The sequence below is a fragment of the Notamacropus eugenii genome, chromosome 3 (assembly GCF_028372415.1).
Source record: "Notamacropus eugenii isolate mMacEug1 chromosome 3, mMacEug1.pri_v2, whole genome shotgun sequence".
Classification (NCBI taxonomy): Eukaryota; Metazoa; Chordata; class Mammalia; order Diprotodontia; family Macropodidae; genus Notamacropus; species Notamacropus eugenii.
In genome coordinates this window covers 300,008,510-300,028,189 of record NC_092874.1, presented here as the reverse complement: position 1 = coordinate 300,028,189, position 19,680 = coordinate 300,008,510, and the positions used below count along the sequence as shown (strand labels likewise).

At 45.1% G+C, this 19,680-nt stretch overlaps 1 protein-coding gene across 1 annotated transcript in view; it reads left to right on the top strand.

The window, feature by feature from the left end:
• Positions 1 to 30: 30 nt before the first annotated feature.
• Positions 31 to 19,680, top strand: part of ST13 (ST13 Hsp70 interacting protein) — a 29,805-nt gene continuing 10,155 nt past the window's right edge. Inside the window, exons 1-7 of the mRNA XM_072656240.1 lie at positions 31 to 551; positions 10,502 to 10,559; positions 15,318 to 15,393; positions 15,501 to 15,571; positions 17,836 to 17,902; positions 18,616 to 18,700; positions 18,930 to 19,040. Coding sequence (XP_072512341.1) covers positions 31 to 551; positions 10,502 to 10,559; positions 15,318 to 15,393; positions 15,501 to 15,571; positions 17,836 to 17,902; positions 18,616 to 18,700; positions 18,930 to 19,040 — 989 coding nt within the window. The remainder of the gene's footprint in view (positions 552 to 10,501; positions 10,560 to 15,317; positions 15,394 to 15,500; positions 15,572 to 17,835; positions 17,903 to 18,615; positions 18,701 to 18,929; positions 19,041 to 19,680) is intronic.

Below are 19,680 nucleotides of genomic sequence, written 5' to 3'. Positions count from 1 at the left end.
CGTCCACCAGTGCCGGGACTCCGCGGCAGCATGGGAGGAAGCGGAGGCGTGTGCGCCAAGCACGGCTGCGCGTTCGGGCAGGCGACGAGCTCGCCCGGGGGGCTTCTAGAAGGTTCGTGCGCAGGTGCGGCGGGGCGGGGCGCGGGGGAGGAGCCGCCGCCAGGACCCCAGGGCCCCACGAGACCGGCCAGGGGGCGGAGCCATCTGCCGTGCGGGACCCAGTCCGCTCCCACGTCGCGCGTCCGCCTGCCCACCTTCACCGCCTCCTCCATCTCCGCCAGCGCCTCCTTCGTCACGCACGAGCGCGAGCAGCCGCCCGCCGCCGCCGCTCCGCAGCTCCCCGCTCGGGCCCCCGCCGCCCCGGCCCCGGCCCCAGACCCGGCTCCGACCGCGGCCTCAGCTGCAGCCCCCGCCCCAGATCCGGACCCAGCTCCGCCCGACATGGATAGCCGCAAGCTAAGCGAGCTTCAGGCCTTCATTCGGCTCTGCCAGCAGGACCCCGCACTTCTGCACACCGACGAGCTGCGATTCCTCCGGGACTGGGTGGAGAGGTGAGGCCTCCTGCGGGAGGGACGGTTGGGGAGCGGCGGGCGCCGAAGTGCGTGCGGGGCGCGAGGGGCCGGGAGGCGAGCAACCGCTCTGCCCCGGCCTGGAAGGATTTCTCCCCTTCCCGGGGGAAGACGGGGAACGCATACCCGGGCTGCTTGCGGGGCGGGGGGAGGTGCGGGGGAGGGGGGCGGGATCGCGCGTGCCCGGGCTGCGCGGGGGGCGGGGGGAAAGGCCCGGAGTACGCTAGGGGGAGGGGCGCGCATGCCCGGGCTGCGTGGGGGGGGGCAGGAGCGTGCGTGCCCGGGCTGCGCGGGGGGGGGGGGGGAGGCCCCGAGTACGCCAGGGGGAGGGGCGCGCGTGTCTGGGCTACGCAGCGAGGCGGGGCGCCCACATTCTCTTCCACGCCCCGCCAGGGGGTCTCCTGCTCTGGTCCGGTTATTTCTGGGAACATCCAGTTGTGTCCCGGGGCGCTCAGACCCCGCAGGGGGTGTGGTCGGCTCTCCGTCTGGGTTTGGGGCGTGGGAGGGGGGCGGGGCCCGGCAGGCCAGCCTGAGCTGCCTGGGGGGTGGGGACTCCGTGGCTTTCTTGGAGGGCGCTGGCCGGGGTGAGGGCTTCTGACGAAGGTCACGCCGGCGGTGCCTGGTCCAGGCCCGCATCTGCCCGGCCTTAGGTTGCTGTAAATCTGTATGTTGGTTCTCCTGGCTCTGGTCCCCATCGGCGCCTGCATATCATGCAGGGTGCCGTCCCTAGCCCTGTTCTCTGCCCTCAGCTCTTCTGACTTTAGCTGTTATCTCTTTTAAGAGAACTTGCTGAGATCTCTAAGGACCACCTTTGGTCGGGAGGATGTGGGAGCCCGTCTGACCTCTCTCAGCTGGGTTTTCTCCCTTTTCATGTGTCTGTTGATAGCTGACCACAAAGGGTGTTTCACGTCTGTTGACACTTGTATCCTTAGCTCTCTGGCTTCCATTTCTGACTCCGCTTTGTGCCTTGGATTGAAAATGTCTTTCCTAGAAGCTCAGGTAGAGTCTTTTAGTTCACTTGATAGATCCTCTGATTCTGCCTGCAAAGAAAGGCACAGGAGCTCTACCTAAGTTTTCAAGAGTTGATTTTCTTTTCGTTAAATTAATTTTAATTTTGAACCTTTATTTCCATAAATTATTGAGTTTTAAATTTTCTCTGCCTTTTTTCTCCTCTCTGATAAAGAGTCTAAATATATATTCTTATTAAACGTTTCCACATGTCGTAAAGAAGGCTAAGAATGAATGGGAGAAAGCACGGGAAAGAAAAAAGAGAGAGCATAAGCGCAGGTAGTCCACTTCGATCTGCATTCAGACTCCATAGTTCTTTTAATGGATGTGGATAGCATTTTCCATGAGTTTTGGAGCTAAGTCTATCAAAGTCAGTCACTGCTCACTGTGGCTGTTACTCTATACAGGGTTCTCTTGTTTCTGCTCATTTCACTCAGCATCAGCTCATATAAATTTTTCCAGGTTTTTCTGAAATTGCCTGCTTCTCAATTTTTTTAATTATTATTTTTAGTTTTCAACATTCACTTCCATAAGTTTAAAATTTTCTCCCCCTCCCCAAGACTGTATGCAGTCTGATACAGCTCTACACATGCATTTCTATTAAATACATTTTCACAGTTGTCATGGTGCATAGAATAATTAGAATGAATGGGGGAGAAACCACGAGAAAAAAAACAAAATAGTCTGCTTCAATCTGCATTCAGACTTCAAAGTTCTTTCTGTGGGGATGGCATTTACCATCCTAAGTCTTTTGGAATTATTTTAGGTTCTTCCATTGCTGAGAAGGGCCAAGTCTATTAAAATCAGTCAGCACGCTGTGATTGTTTCTGTGAACATTGTTCTCTTGGCTCTGCTTACTTTGCTCAGCATCAGTTTGTATAAGTCTTTCCATGATTTTCAGAAGTCTATCTGCCATTTCTCACAGCATAATAGTATTCCATTACATTCATATACCACAACTTGTTCAGCCAGGACATCCCCTCGATTTCCAGTTCTTGGCCACCACAAAAAGAGCTGCTATGAATATTTTTGCACACATGGGGTTCTTTTCCCATTTTTTGATCTCTTTGGGATACAACCTTAGAAGCTGGGTCAAAGGGTATGCACATTTTTATAGCCCTTTGGTCATAGTTCCAAAATGCTCTCCTGAATGGTTGTATCAGTGCTCAACTCTACCAAAAAATGAATTGGTGTTCCAGTTTTCCCACATCTTGTCTAGCATTTATAGTTCTCTTGTTTCTTCATGCTAGTCAGTCTGATAGGTGTGAGGTAGTACCTCAGAGTTGTTTTTTATTTGCATTTCTCTAAAGATTTGATATCGTTAAAGAGAAAGATGAACCCAAGACTATAAGACCAGCAAAAGGAAGTTGCTTAATGGAAAAGACATAAGGCATCTCCTCTAAGTCAACATTTTCCTCTCAGCACAAGTTGTAGCATCTTTAGAGTACAAATTTTCAAACCACATTTTTATTCATGCTTTCAGAAACAGTGCTATCACTTTCCATTGACTCCCCCAATCTACAGTTTTTTATGCTAAAATTAGCCTGTAATATTTCCACAAGGAGCCTTTTGTCTATAACCCAGCTGATCTGAGATTCTGAGCATGTTGTTCCTTTAACATTCTGAGAAAGATTTTTCCATTTTCTTTATAAATACCCTACTTTACAATCTCTCCACATAATAGGAAACAAAGAAGCAGACTACCATATGTTGTTTCAATAATGTTAGTCAACCTGAGTTTCTATGGATTCTGAAATTTTTAGAGTTCAAAATTTTAAGACTTTTCCCCCTCGATTATTCAGATAAAAGGATCTGTGATCTCTTCACTTATGGAAGTCTCTTCTGAGATGCAGATGAGAACTCATCCATCCCTGCCCAACCCACATAACCCAGAGTCCATACATATCCTTCCAGAAGTTAGACAAAGGAAGCTTACCCAAGGTTCTAGAAGTCTTTCTTGATTTCTGCTGACATCCTGTGGAGTTCCTAGATGGGTAGGAACAGGTCATGTCCTGCTTCCTTGCAGTAATATTGCGCTAATGATTAGCTTTTAAAGATAGGCTTTTACTGTTATGGGAAACTTGGAATAAGTAAGAGGGCTTTACAATTTACTGAGAGTAAATTAGACCAATCTTTCTTTGTTCATTCATTATCCGTCTCCAATGTCATTCGCAGATTGAGAAGACACTGGGATGGGTTCTGCAGGGTTAGAGGCATGGTGAACTCTGGTCAGCTGACGGTCTTCACCTGCCTGATCTTTTCTGGTGTGGACAAACAGCGTGTAATCTCTTGAGCTCATAATCACCTATCGTTCTTTGTAAGATTTTACAAAGGAGTTTCTATTTGAATCCAGTGGTGCCCACAGCCATCTTCTCTTTTGGCAAGTCATATTGCTAGCTAAAGGGCTTTCTGCTCTCTTCTATAGCAACTGGTTTACATTAGTTTGATTTCTGAACAAAATAGTAAGTTTTGCTGTCATTTCTTTTGTTCGTTGACCATATTTGATTTTCAGTAACTTGTTGAAATACTTCTTAACCGTAGTTCCTTTTTTCCCCCTCATAACTATGTTTATTGTAAAGTTTCATTTTAGTTCTGATGAGTTGATGTTTCAGCTTTCCAGAAATACCAAGGATAACTTATGCCTTCTTTCTTATCTTATTGCCTATTAAAATGTCAGTTTTGCCTTTGGGTTCTTTGTTGGGCACAAGTCTTAATTCACAAAGTATGACACTTGTAGGAATTAGACAGATTGTATAGCTTTGACTATCTCTCATTTCTTTTCTCCTTAAGCCATACTTTCCTTTGGGCTTCTCCTGATCCTCACCTATCTCACCTTGTGCAGTGTCCTGAAGTATTAGAATTTTTTTACCTCTTAGTCTTCTGCAGCTGATGTTGGCACACAAGCTACCTTGGTTGTCATGGTGACCGTTTTGCACACCCCTCTTATTAGCGCTGCCACATATGACGACCACAAATGTCCTGTGAAATATCCTTGTTGCTTTTGAGTGTTCAATAAAACCAAATCCTTTTGTTGCCTGTTCAAGCAGTTCCTGTGGATTCTGGCTTCATTTCTAGTAGCTGATCAACAAGCACATGTTCAGCATTGACTGGGTGCCAGGCACTAGACTGAGGATAAAAAGAAAGGCAGAAACCTGGTTCCTTCTCCAGAAAGTCCAATGAGGATATTACATGGAAATAACAATGTACATAGATACAAGAGAGAGTGAATGAGAGGTGAGCTCTGAGGGAAGGCACTGGGGGGTGGAGACCAGGAAAATGACATGAAAATTCCACTATTTGAATAAGGTAGAATTTGAGCTGAGTTTTACAGGAAGCATGCCAAGACAGGCAAAGGCGAGGAGTCAGCAATTGAGTGCCAGTAACCCAGAGGAGCTGCATTGTAGAGGGTGTGCAGGGGAGGCACAGAAGAGGCATTGAAAGGCTGCCAGTTACTTTGTTACAAAGGTCTTTAAGTGGTGAAAGAATACTTTATATTGGATTCTAAGTTACAGGGAACCACTAGTTTGAAGTGGGGATTGTATGGTCCTACTTGAGCTTTAGAAAAATGTCTTTTGGCAGATGATGTGGACAGTACGCAGGTCATTGCCATAACTCAGAAGAGATGGATTAGTAGATGAATTGGGTGTGTACAGAGAGTATAAGGATGTTGGGAGAGTTGGGAAGAAAGGAGGATTTGAGGAAAGATCCTGAGACCTGGACATAGTGGCCGTTGACATGTGTCAGGCATCAGCAGGTCTAACCAAGCTTGAAGATTGTTGTGGCGCATCAATTAAGGCAAGTCTGTGCGTAATGCTGATAGCAGTTTGTTGGTGCTCCTCAGTCCAGAGACAGCCTTGGGGGAGGAGGCCTGTGTTATTTCAAGGGAACCAGTTCCTTAAAAAAAAAAACATTTTCTATATGCTGGATAATCTTACGTCATGAAGATAGGGACTGGATCTTTGATTTCATTAATAAAGGAAACCCTCAAATGAGTGTTTTAATGCAGGCCTGAACCTTTTCTAGAGTCCCCCACACACAGCCAGGTCCTTCTGGCTCCAAAGTCAGCACTTGATCTCCTGTTTCTCTTCCCCTCTCTGCCCCTCCCTCAATTATACCATTGTTGTCTCTAGGAAGAATTGATGTGGGTTCTTTCAGAGTATTAGGGGGTTTGGGTAAATATGTGACCTGGTTAGATCTTCTCTGGAGGAAGTCACTTGGTCAACTGTGCCTCATGGGTAATTATTTTATCTGAGAGAGAGTGATTAAAGCTGGTTTCCAATGAAAGAGCCTTAATCACCGGAAATACAAATGATAGCAGAAAAAATACAGACCCTGGCCTCTAGGAGCTTATATTCCATTAGGGAAAGATTTCCCACAAAAGGGAGCAGAAAGGGGGAGAGTCCTCATGGAGCGCTCATGGCATTCTTGAGATGGAAGTTTTGAGAGGAAGGGGCCAGTCTAAGGGAGGGACATCTTGGCTGGGAGTAGAGGGTGCAAGGCTCAGGGAGCCTGGAGAGGAAGAAAAGTAGCAGCTGGGCATGTGAGGGAGCCCTGAGGTGGTATACATGAGCAGGAATGTCCTACCCAGTCTGGCATGTCTTACTTGCCTTCTCCACTTCGTTCTGAGCTTCACTGTTCTTTCTACCTGGGCACTTCAGCTGAACCCTCGGTGCAGCCTGGCACTGCGTTTATTCCCGTATTTAATTTTTGGTACTTCTCACTCCCTTAAACCCCATCCCCCCTTCCCATTCAGCAGATAACCTTGCAGTGATAATATTACTGTTAGCATTTAGGTAGCATTTAAGGTTTGTTGAATACTTTAAGGATATCTCATTTAATCCTTAAACAATCTTGGGAGTGGGTGTTTTATAGGTATTACCACTTTTGCAGATGAGGAAACTGAGGTACAGAGCAATTAAGGGATTGGCCTGTGATCTCATTTTTAGTGTCAGAGCATTCAGTAGTTTCTTTTCCCCTACTCTGCATTTCAAAACCCCTCTTTACTCATTTCACCCCAAAATACATGAAAATACATGCTTTTTTTTTTAAAATTCAAAAGCATTCATTTTCTCTCCTTCCCACCCACCCTTTCCATCCCCAAACAGAGGAAAAAAAGGAAAAATAAAGCCCTTTTAGCCTATGAGCAAAACAAATTCTCAGGCTGACCGTGCCCAGAATCATATGCAGGTCACAGTCTGCCATACCGAGTGGGGGGGAGGGGGTACTCCCAGAGTTAGCCTCTAAGATTGTGCGTGGTCAGTACATGCGCTAGGTATCCTTCCATCATTCACGTGTTGGCCTTCATTTTTCCTGGTTCCACTCTTCCTTGGGTGTTGGTTCCCACAGGTTTTCCCAGGTTTCTTGGAAACCATCCCTTCCTTCCTTAGAATACGTTGTGAGTGTTCTATTCATTCATTCACCAGTTTGGTCAGGCCTCCCGCGTGGATGAGCACCTCCAGCAGAAGGGCTGCTCGCCTCACTTTCTTCCTTTTCCTCTTGCTTTGCTGTTCTCTTCCCAACAGGATAGGGCTGTCACTGGCAGAGGCCGTCTTCTCCCAGGGCCTGGGAGCCTGTTTTCCCTTGTCATCTGTTCACTCCTTCCTTTTCATCCTTTGTTTCCAGCTCTGAGAAGCAGGTGATCCTTCCCCTCCCTCCAGGAATCTGCACCGTCCAGCATGCTCTTTTTTATGAACATTTTTCTTGTTGCTTATACACAGAACACACTCGTGTTTCCATCACCCTCAAGAGACCTTACCTTGACTTCCGGACACCTTGAGCTCTCTTCCTTTTCACCTTCAACCTTATCCAAAATATCATCTCCTATTCCTCACTACCCCAAGGCCCACTCACTGCCCAACCCTACTGCTTGACTAGGTCAGTTCTCACCTCTTCGTATGTCTTTGTGTTATTATTATGCCGCTCTCTGCTGTGGGTCTACTGTGTAAAAATCACTCACTGTGCTGAGTGTTGGGGATACAGCAACATAGAACAGGAACAGCCCTGAGAGAGCTCCCATTCTCATAGGAGAAGTGACTCATGGGGAAGAGTTCAGCTGCCAGTCACATGGGCACCGCCCATGGTCAGGGTGCTGGGGCAAAGCAGAGAGATGATCAGACCCTTTTCTTTATCAAACATCATTTTTTGATGAGGGACTGTTGGCCTTGGCTAAGGACTTTGGTAATAAGAACTCTTCTTTCTGCTTCTGGAGCTGTGGCTGCAGGCACTGCAAGAAAGAGCTGTTCCCAGGTGCAGACCCTATGGGGTGGCTTCCCAGGATCATGGCAGAGGGCACTGGGCTGGTAGCATGACCATTCGCATATTTCTTGGCTCAGGCTCCTGGGCTTGTCTCCATCAGGATCTGAGAGGAGATGATGGTTTGGGGGGGCCTAGCCTGGCCCCTGCTGCTACCTCTTGTCTCTCCCAGGGTGTCCTGCTGCTTCATCTGGGCTGACTCCCCTATCTTATGAATTGGGGTTGCTGTGGGTATCTGCCCCTTCCTCCACGAGGAGAGTGCTACCACATAGACCTTAGATTATTGCTGCTGGTGGTGAGGAAGGGGCATCTTTCTCTCCAGTGATGGCTAGGGCAGGGAGGCTGGAAGTAGTAGCTAGTTCAGGAAGTGGGACGTCCATCATCTGTCACCATCAGAGCCCCAGGGAAAGGTGATGGCCATTTGACTTGCCTCCTATGTCTGTCTCTCTCATCTGTGGCATTGGCTTTGAACACAGTTTGCTGAGCCAGGACCAGAAGGAGATGGTACCTAGTGGAAGGAGGCCCGGGAACAAGTCACATTGATGGGGTCTTTGAGATGAAATCACTGGAGGCATCTGACTAACAACCCCCCACTTTATTTTTGTCATTTTCACAAGCGTTTATGAAGCGCCAGCTGTGTGCACTGCTTGTTGTTACGAGCTGATGGTAACAAAATAAATAGTACTCCTCCTCTGAAGGCGCTGTGCACTCAGGAGTGATCAGGCCACTGTCCATGGCTGGGGTCAGATCACAGATGAAATCCTTCCTTCAGATGAATCATCTGATCATGAGTGAATGATGATTGACATCCTACCCACTTGGTGTACTGGTCCCTGTCTCCCACCTTTACCTGCCATCGTCCATGAGTGATGATTCCTGGCTGCTACGATTCAACAAATAGATATTTCTGAGTTACCTCACTTAGGCCACAGCAGGCATTTAGTAAAGGTTCACTGGCATTGGACCTCCAAAAAAGTGGAGAAAACACATTGTGTGGCTGACATGACCTCTTCCTTCTCTGGAGAGCTCTGCATGGGCATGGACTGTCAGGAGACATTAGGGGTTTTGCTTTGCTGACGTTCCCTGCCCCCTTCCTTTGTTATTCTTTGTTACAAAGGATGGATCTCTGGAAAGGAGAGAGAGGGATGCATGAAAATAAAGGCAGCATTAAAAACAAAAAATACTACTAACTCAGGGCATTGAGAAGTGAAATGCAAGTAACTTGTGTGATGCTTTTAGGTTGACACAACCCTTTCCCTCCACAGCAGGGCTTAGTTTAATAAGAGATAAGAAACAGATAAATGACTAATCTTGACTAGATGCCCTTGCCCAGGAAACATCCAGAAAGTTCTCAGAGAGTGACGTCTGCCAGAAGGGCACAATCCCTTCCGCTGGTGGCTGGGTTGGTTACAAACCAGGGAGGGCTTCACGGAGGGAAGTAACTTCATAGCACTCACCGGAGGTCTGACTGTCTTGGCATGAATTTTAAGCATACAAGATGCCCTTTGTGATGTCATCGGAAGGACTTTGGATGCTAGAAATAGAAAACCTGACCTTTTATGTAATATTTAAGATGTATAAAGCATTTTGTCTTCTTTGAACCTCAAAAAATCATATAATGTATAGATAATGGGTTAAACTTCTTCCTGTCTTATAGATGAAGTAGAAGGCTCAGCAGCCCAGGGCCACATGGCAAGGACCTGGGTTCAAATCTGGAGTTTACTACTTAGCACTGTGTGTTCTTGGGAAGTCCTGGATAGCCTCCTAGGGCTCAGTTGGCTCATCTGTAAATTAAAGAGATTGGCCAAGATAAAAGGTAGCTGGGGCTCCCTTCGCCTTCATAGCAGCCATCCCCTAACTCTTCCCTGAGCCTGTGGGCTCCAAATTCAGCCATCTTTTTAGCATGGCCCACTTGTTGGAGGGGTGGGACGAGTCACAAATGTAGTTATACAGAAAGAAATGGGATGAAGAAAGAATGAAATGGTCAATCAGGGGAGAAAAGTATTCGGAGGGTAAGGGGAAGACAGTTGGGGAACCTTCTATGACCTTGGAGCAGCTCAGCGGTACCATAGTGCACAGAACCCTGGGCCTGGAGTCAGAGAGATTCACCCACCTCGGACCCTTGGCAGCTGTTGTGTGCGTTTGATTTGGCCCACAGAGCTGTCCTGCCAAAAGTCATTTATTAGTCTGTTTTAGATACGTCAGCAATAAGGCTAGAAAGTGTTGGGGAGATGGTGGTAGCTTTTTGCTTCACTGTGGCTAATTAGGAAAAAGCTAAATGTGTATAGTTTATGTGTTTCATTTAGTTTAGGCTTTACTCGGTGTGTATTTCTGCCAGAGTAACCCACCGATAATTGTGAAAGGTTTTTTATGGCATTAACAAAATGCCAACTAAAATGAATGCTGCCATATGCATAGTAGAATAAAAAATGATGGTTATACATGAAACTTGGAATCTTTTTGCACAGCTTGCTTTTCAAGTATGCAAACATTCACCATGTGACTTTCCGAGCTGTCCCATCTGGCTGTGATTCCTCCCAGGCCTCCAGTTCTTTCCCAGTGTGTAGCTGTTTGTTATCAGCTATAATGGCATGTAGTACAAGCTATTTGTGTTAAGATATTTAACGAGTACTTTGGTTAAAATTCTCCTTTTTTTTCTTTTCTTCTCCCAGTATGGGTGGTAAAATCCCACCTGCTCCACATAAAGCAAAATCAGAAGAAAAAATCAAGGTAAGTAGATATTAATTCTTATTTAATCATTGTTGAGTGCTGCTTACTTTGTCTTTCTTTTTTTGCTGTTGATTTATTTTCACTTTAAAAAATGTTGTATTCAGCTGGGAAAACTGGATAACAGTGTGGCGGAAATTAGGCATAGACCCATACCTGACACCGTACACAAGAATAAAGTCCAAATGGGTACATGATTTAGGTATAAAGATTGATACCATGAATAAACTGGAGAAGCAAGGAATAGTGTATTTATCAGATCTATGGAGAAGGGAAGAATTCTTTACTAAAGAAGAGATAGAATGCATTATGAAATGCAAAATGGATAACTTTGAGTACATTAAACTGAGAAGTTTTTGCACAACCAAACCCAATGCAACCAAAATCCGGAGGGATGTAGTAAATTGGGAAAAAATTTTTACAGCTAAGCTCGGGGATAAAGGCCTCATTTCTAGAATATATAGAGAACTGACCCAAATGTATAATCATACAAGTCATTCCCCAATTGATAAATGGTCAAAGGATATGAACAGGCAATTTTCAGAGGAAGAAATTAAAGCTATCTATAATCATATGAAAAAATGCTCTAAATCACTATTGGTTAGAGAGATGCAAATCAAAACAACTCTGAGGTACCACATCACACCTATAAGATTGGCAAACATGACAGAACAAGAAAATGATAAATGCTGGAGAGGATGTGGGAGAGTTGGAACACTAATTCATTGTTGGTGGAGCTGTGAGCGCATCCAACCATTCTGGAGAGCAATTTGGAACTATGCCCAAAGGGCTACAAAAATGTGCATACCCTTTGACCCAGCAATATCGCTACTAGGACTATATCCCCAAGAGATCATAAAAATGGGAAAGGGTCCCACATGTACAAAAATATTTATAGCAGCACTCTATGTAGTTGCCAAAAACTGGAAGTCAAGGGGATGTCCATCAATTGGGGAATGGCTGAATAAATTATGGTATATGAATGTAATGGAGTACTATTGTGCCATAAGAAATGATGAACAAGAAGACTTCAGAGAGGCCTGGAAGGACTTATATGACCTGATGCTGAGTGAAAGGAGCAGAACCAGGAGAACTTTATGCACAGCAACAACCACAGTGTGTGAGAGTTTTTTCTGGTAGACTTAGATTTTTGTAATAACACAAGAACTTCTGAAAAAAAAAAAATCCCAATGGTGGACCTCAAGGCAAAAAGCCTTCCACACTCAGAGAGAGAAATATGGAAGTCACTCACATAATGTAGCAGATCATGTTTGTGTATGTGTATCTGTTTGTGTATCATGTTCTGATTTGTTATACGGATTCTTTCATTTATCTTAGTCTGACTACATAGCATGACGATAGTGAAAATATACTCAATAGGAAAGTATATGTAGAATCTATACAGAATTGTATGCAGTCGTGGGGAGGGAGGGAGGTTGTGGGGGGTGGGTGGGGAGGGATAAAATCGCAATTGTATGGCAGTGATTGTTAAACATTAAAAAAAATAAAAAAATTAATAAAAAAAAAAAAAGGAAAAAAAAAAAATGTTGTATTCAGCCAAGATCTCTTCCCTCCCCCCCAATTGAGAACACAAGAAACACAGAACTCATTGCACATATGTATCGTTAGTCACAACAAATTTCTGCATTGGCCTCATCCTGTTTGTCTCATTTCATGTTCTCAGTTCTTCACTTCTGTCTGTCAGAGCGGGTAAGCTATTTCATTGTTAGTCTTCTGGAATCCTGGTTGGTCATTATGCTGCTTAAGAGTTCAGCACAGTAGTTACTATTCTATCATACTTATAGATCATACCTTGTTTATCCCTTCTCCAATTTACGGACATCCAGATCAGTACCTCAAAAAGCTTAAGTATTTTTGGGCATCCTTAGAGTTTATTTGCTTAGGACTCATCCCTCTCACATTCTCTCTCCTCCCCCCCCCCCCCCAATCTACCTTCCCTTTAATTCCATTCTCTTTCCCTCTTGTTTCCCTGTTGAGTGAAGTGTATTTCTTTGCTCAACTCTTTGGGTATGTGTGTGGTTTATGTGTGAATATGTATTACTTCTTTCAAACCAGTTCAACTGACAGGTTCAGGTGTCAGGCCTTGCTACCCCCACCCCACTTCTGTTTTGTACAGCTGTCACTTATGTAACGCACCCTTCTAACCTCCCTTTCCTTCAGAGTGTATTTCTCTTCCCCTCATTTTCCATTCTTTGCTTAAGATCAAGGCATAACAGAACCACTCATAGACTGTGACTCACTGGGCTCCTTCTGTGACTCCTGATGATGATGGGGTTCACAGGAGCTCATGTATCCCCTTCCCATGTTTGAATGGAAGGTGTTTGTCCTTGTTTAAGTCCTTTGTCTTTTAAGTTCACTTGTGTTTACCTTTTCATGTTCCTCCTCTCCTGTATTTAAATCTCACAGTTTCTTTGCAGTTCTGGTCTTTCCATCATGAACACTTGGGAGTCCTTTTTTTTTCCGATCCAGGTTTTCCCCTGCGACATTACACTCAGCTTTGCTGGGTCAGTTCTTAGCTGTGTGCCCCTCTTCTTTGCCTTTTAGAATGTTGTGTTCCAGGTTATCTCATACACTCTTGACTGGGATCCTCTATTCCTGAATTCTTTCTTTCCGGCTGTTTGCATTAATTTGTCTTTGCCTTAGACTTTGGCAGTGAAGTTCCTGAAAGTTTCTTTGAGGACATGATTGGTAGATTCTTTTTTTTTTTTTTAACTTTGTTCTTTGGTTCTAAGAGGTCTGGGCAGTTGTCTTTTTCATGCATTTTTAAAAAAAATTTTGAGTTCAAAATTATTTCCCTCCAGCTCCTTCCCCACCCCTTTGATAAAGCAAGTGATATATCAAGTTATACGTGCAAAGTCATGCAAAACAATTCTATAGTAGCCGTGTTGCCAAAAAAAAAAAAACCAACCAAACAAAAACTCTGCTTCACTCTGCACTCACAGGTCCATCAGTTGTCCCTCTGGAGATGGGTAGCATTTTTTATCATGGATCTTTTGGATCTTGGATCATTGTTCTGATCCGAATAGCTTCATCTTTCATAGTTGGTCATCATTACAATGTTGCTATCACTGTATACATTGGCTGATTCTGCTAGTTGTACTTTGCATCAGTTCATATAAGTTTTCTGGGCAGTTTTCTTTAAAGATTTCTTGAATTAGAATATCTAGTCTTTTTGGTTATGGTGTTCAGATAATCCAATGATAATTAAATTTTTCTGAATTTGTTTTCTAGATTGGTGGCTTTTACTATGAGATACTTTACATTTTCCTTTTTTAAGAAAAACTCCTTCATCTCTTCCAGGACATTCTGGTTGAGTTTGTGCCCAGGCTGTATTTTTCTCTGGTACTTTGCTTGTAGATGTTGTGGAGTCATTCTCTCCCTGTGGGTTTGTGTCTTGAGCTTCCCTATGCTGTTAGAAAAGCTCATCAGGGTGGGATCCTTTTATTTGTGGTCTGTCCTCCTGGCCTCCTCCCTGACTAGAGATTTGGGTGGGCTCTGCCCAGTTCTGAAGGGAAGCTCTGGCCTGGTTGCTGCGTTCTGTATTGAATGTCATGTTGTTTCAGGGTCTTGGGCACAGCTCAGGCTGGGGACCTATAAGCTATCGGTGCTCCCAGAGTGGTCTGACCAGGGCAGTCTGAGTGCTCTGCAAACCAGATGCTGCTGGACTTGGCTCCTGTTAGACAGCAGAGAAACCCTGGGGGTTCAGAGCAGCAGAATTGTAGACTCCTCTTTGGTCTGGGTTTCTCGCTCTGGTTGTTCCCCTGCATCCTTGGCTAGAAGCTGGAAGTGAGATCTTGCTCTGAGCTTGGGGTCTGAGCCACATTAATGTTATTGCTGGTGGCAGCAGCAGCAACTTCTGAACTTCACCCCTTCTCAATAAGCTGCCCAGGGCCTCTCAGCCCAGCAGTGCCACTTCCCTTCTTACTCTGTCTTGGGACTGGGTAAAGGGCAGCAGAGATGCCAGCTGACACCTGCCCTGTTGCAGTGGCCTGGCATGGGCCTGAAGGTGCCCGAGTCTGAGATCTCCTTTTGTGCTGATGCATAACCTTTTTGTGTACCAGGCACTCCTGCCTGACACTGTTGGCATCTGTCTCCCTTTGCCAACCTGGGCCAGACAAAGAACTGACAGCAACTTTTGGGGGATTTCTCCATTAGCATTCATTCTGGTGCATTTTCTAGCTGGGTTTGGAGGAATTGTGGACAGAAGCTCAGCTTCCTTCTATTCCACCCTTTCTTTGGGTTTCTGTGAGATCTGTTTATCTCTCCTTCACTTGAATTCCTGAAGTAGCCAGCCCCATTGTATCTACTGTCACTTTTTTAAGATGAGAAAAATATCTGTTTTGAAGAATTACAACTTTTGACATTCGTGAGAGAGAAAATAAGCTTTTAGGAACTAGCTATTGTGCACGATGCCTATGCTGACCACTTGACAGAGAGCTTATTCCATGAGACAATACATGATAGCTTCGTAGCTTGTGGATAATTTCTGAGCCGTGTGTTAAATCCTGGGCTTGTTAAACCAAAGTCATCGAGCCTTTTGGAACTAAGGAAGGAGGGTCTTCAGAAAGGAGTGAGCTCCTATCTTAATGCCACTTATTCTTCTGAGTGAATGAGCAGCATATGAAGGACCATATGAAGTATTTCCCCTGCCTCCCAGTGCCTACCCTGAGTGCTATGGGTGAGCTGTGAGTTCTAACAGTACTGAGTAAAGCCTGACTTTGTTGACCCTTCTTTTGTCAGGAGGAAAAGACTGAAAGTAAGAAACCGGAAGAATCCCCCAAACTAGAAGAGCTCGAGAGTGAGGAGAGTGACGTAGGTGAGGGAGGCTGGTCACGTGATACACTGGGGGGGTGGGGTAGAAGAATGGGATGCCTTGCAGTCTCCAGATTGCTAAGAGACAGGTGTTTTCTCTGCCCCCTGCAGAGATTGATAATGAAGGAGTGATTGAAGCAGATACCGATTCCCCTCAGGAAATGGGAGATGAGACTGCTGAGGTGAGTTCAAGACCTGTCCTTTTCTTCTGCCTTGAAGCTTGGGCCCTGCTTGAAGTTCTGTGGGTGGGACTGCCACTGCCCCTCTTCTCTCTAGAATGATCATTAAGTGCCTATTGTGCTGGGAGACAAGAATCAAAGGTGAGATAATGCCTGTGCTATCAGGAGAGAGAGAAGGGCTAGAAAGGCCTCTTGTGGAACGGCTGGAACTTTTGGATTCCTTGAGGTGGAGGGACTGGGAAATACACCAACGCCTTTGTGACAGCCAGTATAGAATCATGGAGTAATGTATGTGAAGAACAGAGAAGACAGTTTGACTGTACAGACTGACTGTAGAGGGTGGAGTAGTATAGAATTAGGCTGGGAAGGGAGGTGGGGGCCCTGCTCTAATGACTCTTAACAGTTGAGCAGAGGAATTTGTCATTTTGTTCTGGAGATGACTGGGAGCCCTTGGGAGTTTAGGAAGTGATGTGGTCACGTCTGCTACTTGAGGGAAGTCATTTTGCCAGCTGTGTGTTGGGTAGACTAGAGTAGGGAGAGACATGAAGAATGGGAAACCAGTTAGGGGATCATTACAATCTCCAGGTGAGTGGATGCCATTGAGCCTGAGCTAAAATGGTGGCTGTGGGAGTAGAGAGAAGGGGGCAGATTCACAAGGTGTTGTGGAGGTGGAAAATTGGGCAAGATTTGGCAGCCCAATTTGGGCTGCGTTAGGATGCAGGGGAATGAGGAGTGGAGGATTGTACCATGGTTATGAATGAATGCCTGGTAGAGAGGGGTGCTTTACCTTGATGAAACAAGGGTGTGGAAGAAAACCACATCGAGCTCTGTTTTGTACATGCTGGGGTTGAAGTGTTTCTGGGACATCTAGTTGGCATGTCCAGTAGGCAGTAGGAGATGTGGTCTTGGAAGTCAGAGACTGGCATGCCTGTCCAGAGGGAGCATATAAATGATGAGCCAACCAAGGAAGCTTGCAGAATTTCATACAGCATAACGTGAATTAAATATACTACAAATTTACAGCATTTTGAGGTGGGTCAAAAAAGATCTTTATAAGAAGAACATGCCCTGAAACCTATTAAGAGGAAAAAAGGCTATTGGAGAAGGTACTTTTCATTAGATTTTGTTCTTTTTAACATCATAAGGAGAAAGACTTGAATACTAATGAGCATATTTAAAAAAAAAAAAGTCCTGGTGGGGAAAATAAAGCACTGAACAGAAGGCCAATCTTGGGCAAATGATACGGAAATTTATTCTCTGCTCATAAAATGTCTACACTTGCAGAAGGTGCCTTTACTTTTGTCACTCAGTCATGATTTTTTTCACGGGCAGAAATGATGTGTGCATGTTTAAGTTTGGATTCTCACTTCCCTCCCTTTGTAGAAGGATTTGAAGCAGTATTGCTGCGGTTTCATGGTGTGTTGTGGGAGTTGTCTCAAATAGTTCAGTCAGACCACCTCTAATCCAAGTGTAGCCATTTATTACTGACACCCCTTAAAATCGGACTAGGTTCCAAGAGGAACCAGCAACTTAGTAAGACTACACAGGCAAGTTTATAGTGTAATGTTTCTGATTATACAACAGGAATTGTGAATATTAAAAAGGGAGGAGGGGTTTGTTAAGGAATTAAATAACACGGGAGGGCCCCCTTCTCCTGTTTGATGGGCCAACATTCTAGTCGTGCTGCTTTCTGTTGGGCTAACCATTGTCCTTTCTGGTCAAGATGACTAGTTAGGTATTGTGGTCCTGTCTTGGGTTAAACAGTTGATGTGATTGTGATTGAATACAAGGACATACCTGTTTAAATATGGGAATCAAATCTGGGGGCAGTGGCTGTATTGAGTCTGAGGGCCTGTGCTATGGTTAAAGTCAGACTGTGTGGTCAAATCAGGGCATGCGTGTTGTCAGTGAGGCCCAGGAGGAAGTTTGGGGCTGAGGACAGCTGTATTAGGGTTCTATCTATATTGTTCTGTGAGTCTGGCTGAAATGAAAGTAGAAGTTGGGGCAGGTGGGGCAGGACGTCTTTTTCTGGATGTAGAGGTCAGCTAGAAGAAAGAGCAAAGGAGGGAGCGATATCCTAACTGGAAGGACAGGGCCCAGAGTGGGGGGGGAAACAGGTATATGCGTTGGGGGCAGGGGAGAGGGACCGGGGGTGGCAGTGTCAGCTTTGAGCACTGCTTCCCTTGCCTACAGGATTTTCCTCTTGCCCCTCTTACTCCTTCCCTCCTCCAGATCAGATTTAATTGGTACTCTCAATCTTTCTCTAGATAACAGATGAGATGATGGATCAGGCTAATGAAAAGAAAGTGGCGGCCATTGACGCCCTCAATAGTGGTGAGTAGTGGGGGCTTCTCTGATCCTCCCACAATGACCATGAAAGTCAAGAGGTACCTGCCATAGGCACATGTAGATACACTGAAGGAAAAGGGTCTGGTCTTATTCCCTCCCAGAACCTTTGAGAAAGATCTGTGAATGACTCTAGAGGCACCAGAGGGAGAAAATACTGTGTGTGGAAAGTATCTTAACCCAGAAAGTGGTAGGGCTCTCCTTGGCTGAGGACCTGCAAGCATCCTTGGTGTGGGGCTTTCCTGATCTCCCCAGGCTTCCACCTCTCCTCTCCAGCAGAGATTCTGTTTTCCATCTTCACTCCTGCTGCTTTGCCCTTGTCCAGACCCAGGTGGTTGTAGCAATGCTGGTCTTTTCCTAGATTCTCTTAATAATGGGGTATCTGACAAGTCTCCAGCAGCCTTTTTGATAAAGGAGAAGGATACAATATTGAGAAAATAACAAGTATTGACCCCATGAGTATTTCAGATTTAACACTTCATTTCCTTCCTGGGCATTTGCAGTTCAGGAGAGGCTGAAGCAGACATGTCTCCTTTTCTAATAAGTCATTTTGTGCACTTATCTAACCACTGGCCTTTTGCTGGGCATGAGAAGAATAGAGATGCCTGTTCTTAATGTTCTTTGGAAAATATTGAGTAAATGAATATTACACAAGTGGTTTTATATTTGTTTTTTGCTTTTCCCTTTGATTATTATTTTAGGTGATCTTCAGACCGCCATTCAGTTACTTACCGAGGCCATCAAACTGAATCCTCGTTTGGCCATTTTATATGCTAAGAGAGCCAGGTAAGGAGCCCTAGGAGGTAAAGGTGGCACGTGCCTTGATGCCCCACCCCCCCTCTAGTTTGTGGGTCATTTGGATTGGGGGGGAGAAGGTCCCAAATGGGATTCTGTTACCTTAGTTTTCCTCTCACCATAGGGACCATTGTGTCAAGCTTTTGTGAAATTGTTTTTGTAAATGTCTATAAGTTTCATCTAAAAAGAAAGCTTTATAATGCCATATGTCTCTTTTTAGTATCTTTATAAAACTGCAAAAGCCCAATGCTGCTATTAGAGATTGTGACAGAGCAATTGAAATAAACCCGGACTCCGCGCAGCCCTACAAATGGCGAGGGAAAGCCCACAGGTGAGAGAGGGGGTCTCTAGACTGGGAGTGGCCTCAGTGCTTAAGGGACAGATCCCTGGGGAGGAGAGGGGGAGTGAGCCGAAAGAGGCTGAGCATAACCAGAGTCCACCCAGGGTCTTACGTATCAGAGTTCAGCCATTTATCTTATGCCCCTTTCAGGAGATTGAGTTTTTTTCAATAAACTAGTCATATCCATTAGCTCAGTCCCTATACCTTGTATACCTACAATGTGGTATATCAAGGGGTATTGCTTTGATGGTGAAGATGTTGACCCCCCAGTATTGAGTCTGAGTTCAGTTTCCTCAACTGATTTAAGTAGTGAGGTCTGATCTTAGTAGTAGGACTTCCAAGGTCAAAGGGTTATCAGCTTTGTGACTCCTCTCCCTTCCAAGATTCAATTCCTCTGGAAGTCCATTTTTAGTGTATTAACATCTGTGCATACAGAAAAGCTCTTATCTTTCCTTTGGATTGATAGGTTGAGAAGTTAGATGGGAATAGAAAAGGCTGTCCTCCTTGACCATATAAGAAATATGAACCAAGAAAAGGAGGCAAAAAAACAGGTGGCTTAGTTTACAAAAATAACTTGACGCTGACTGCCCTGTCCAGCTAAATCCACATGGAGAGCAGGCGTACCTGGGGG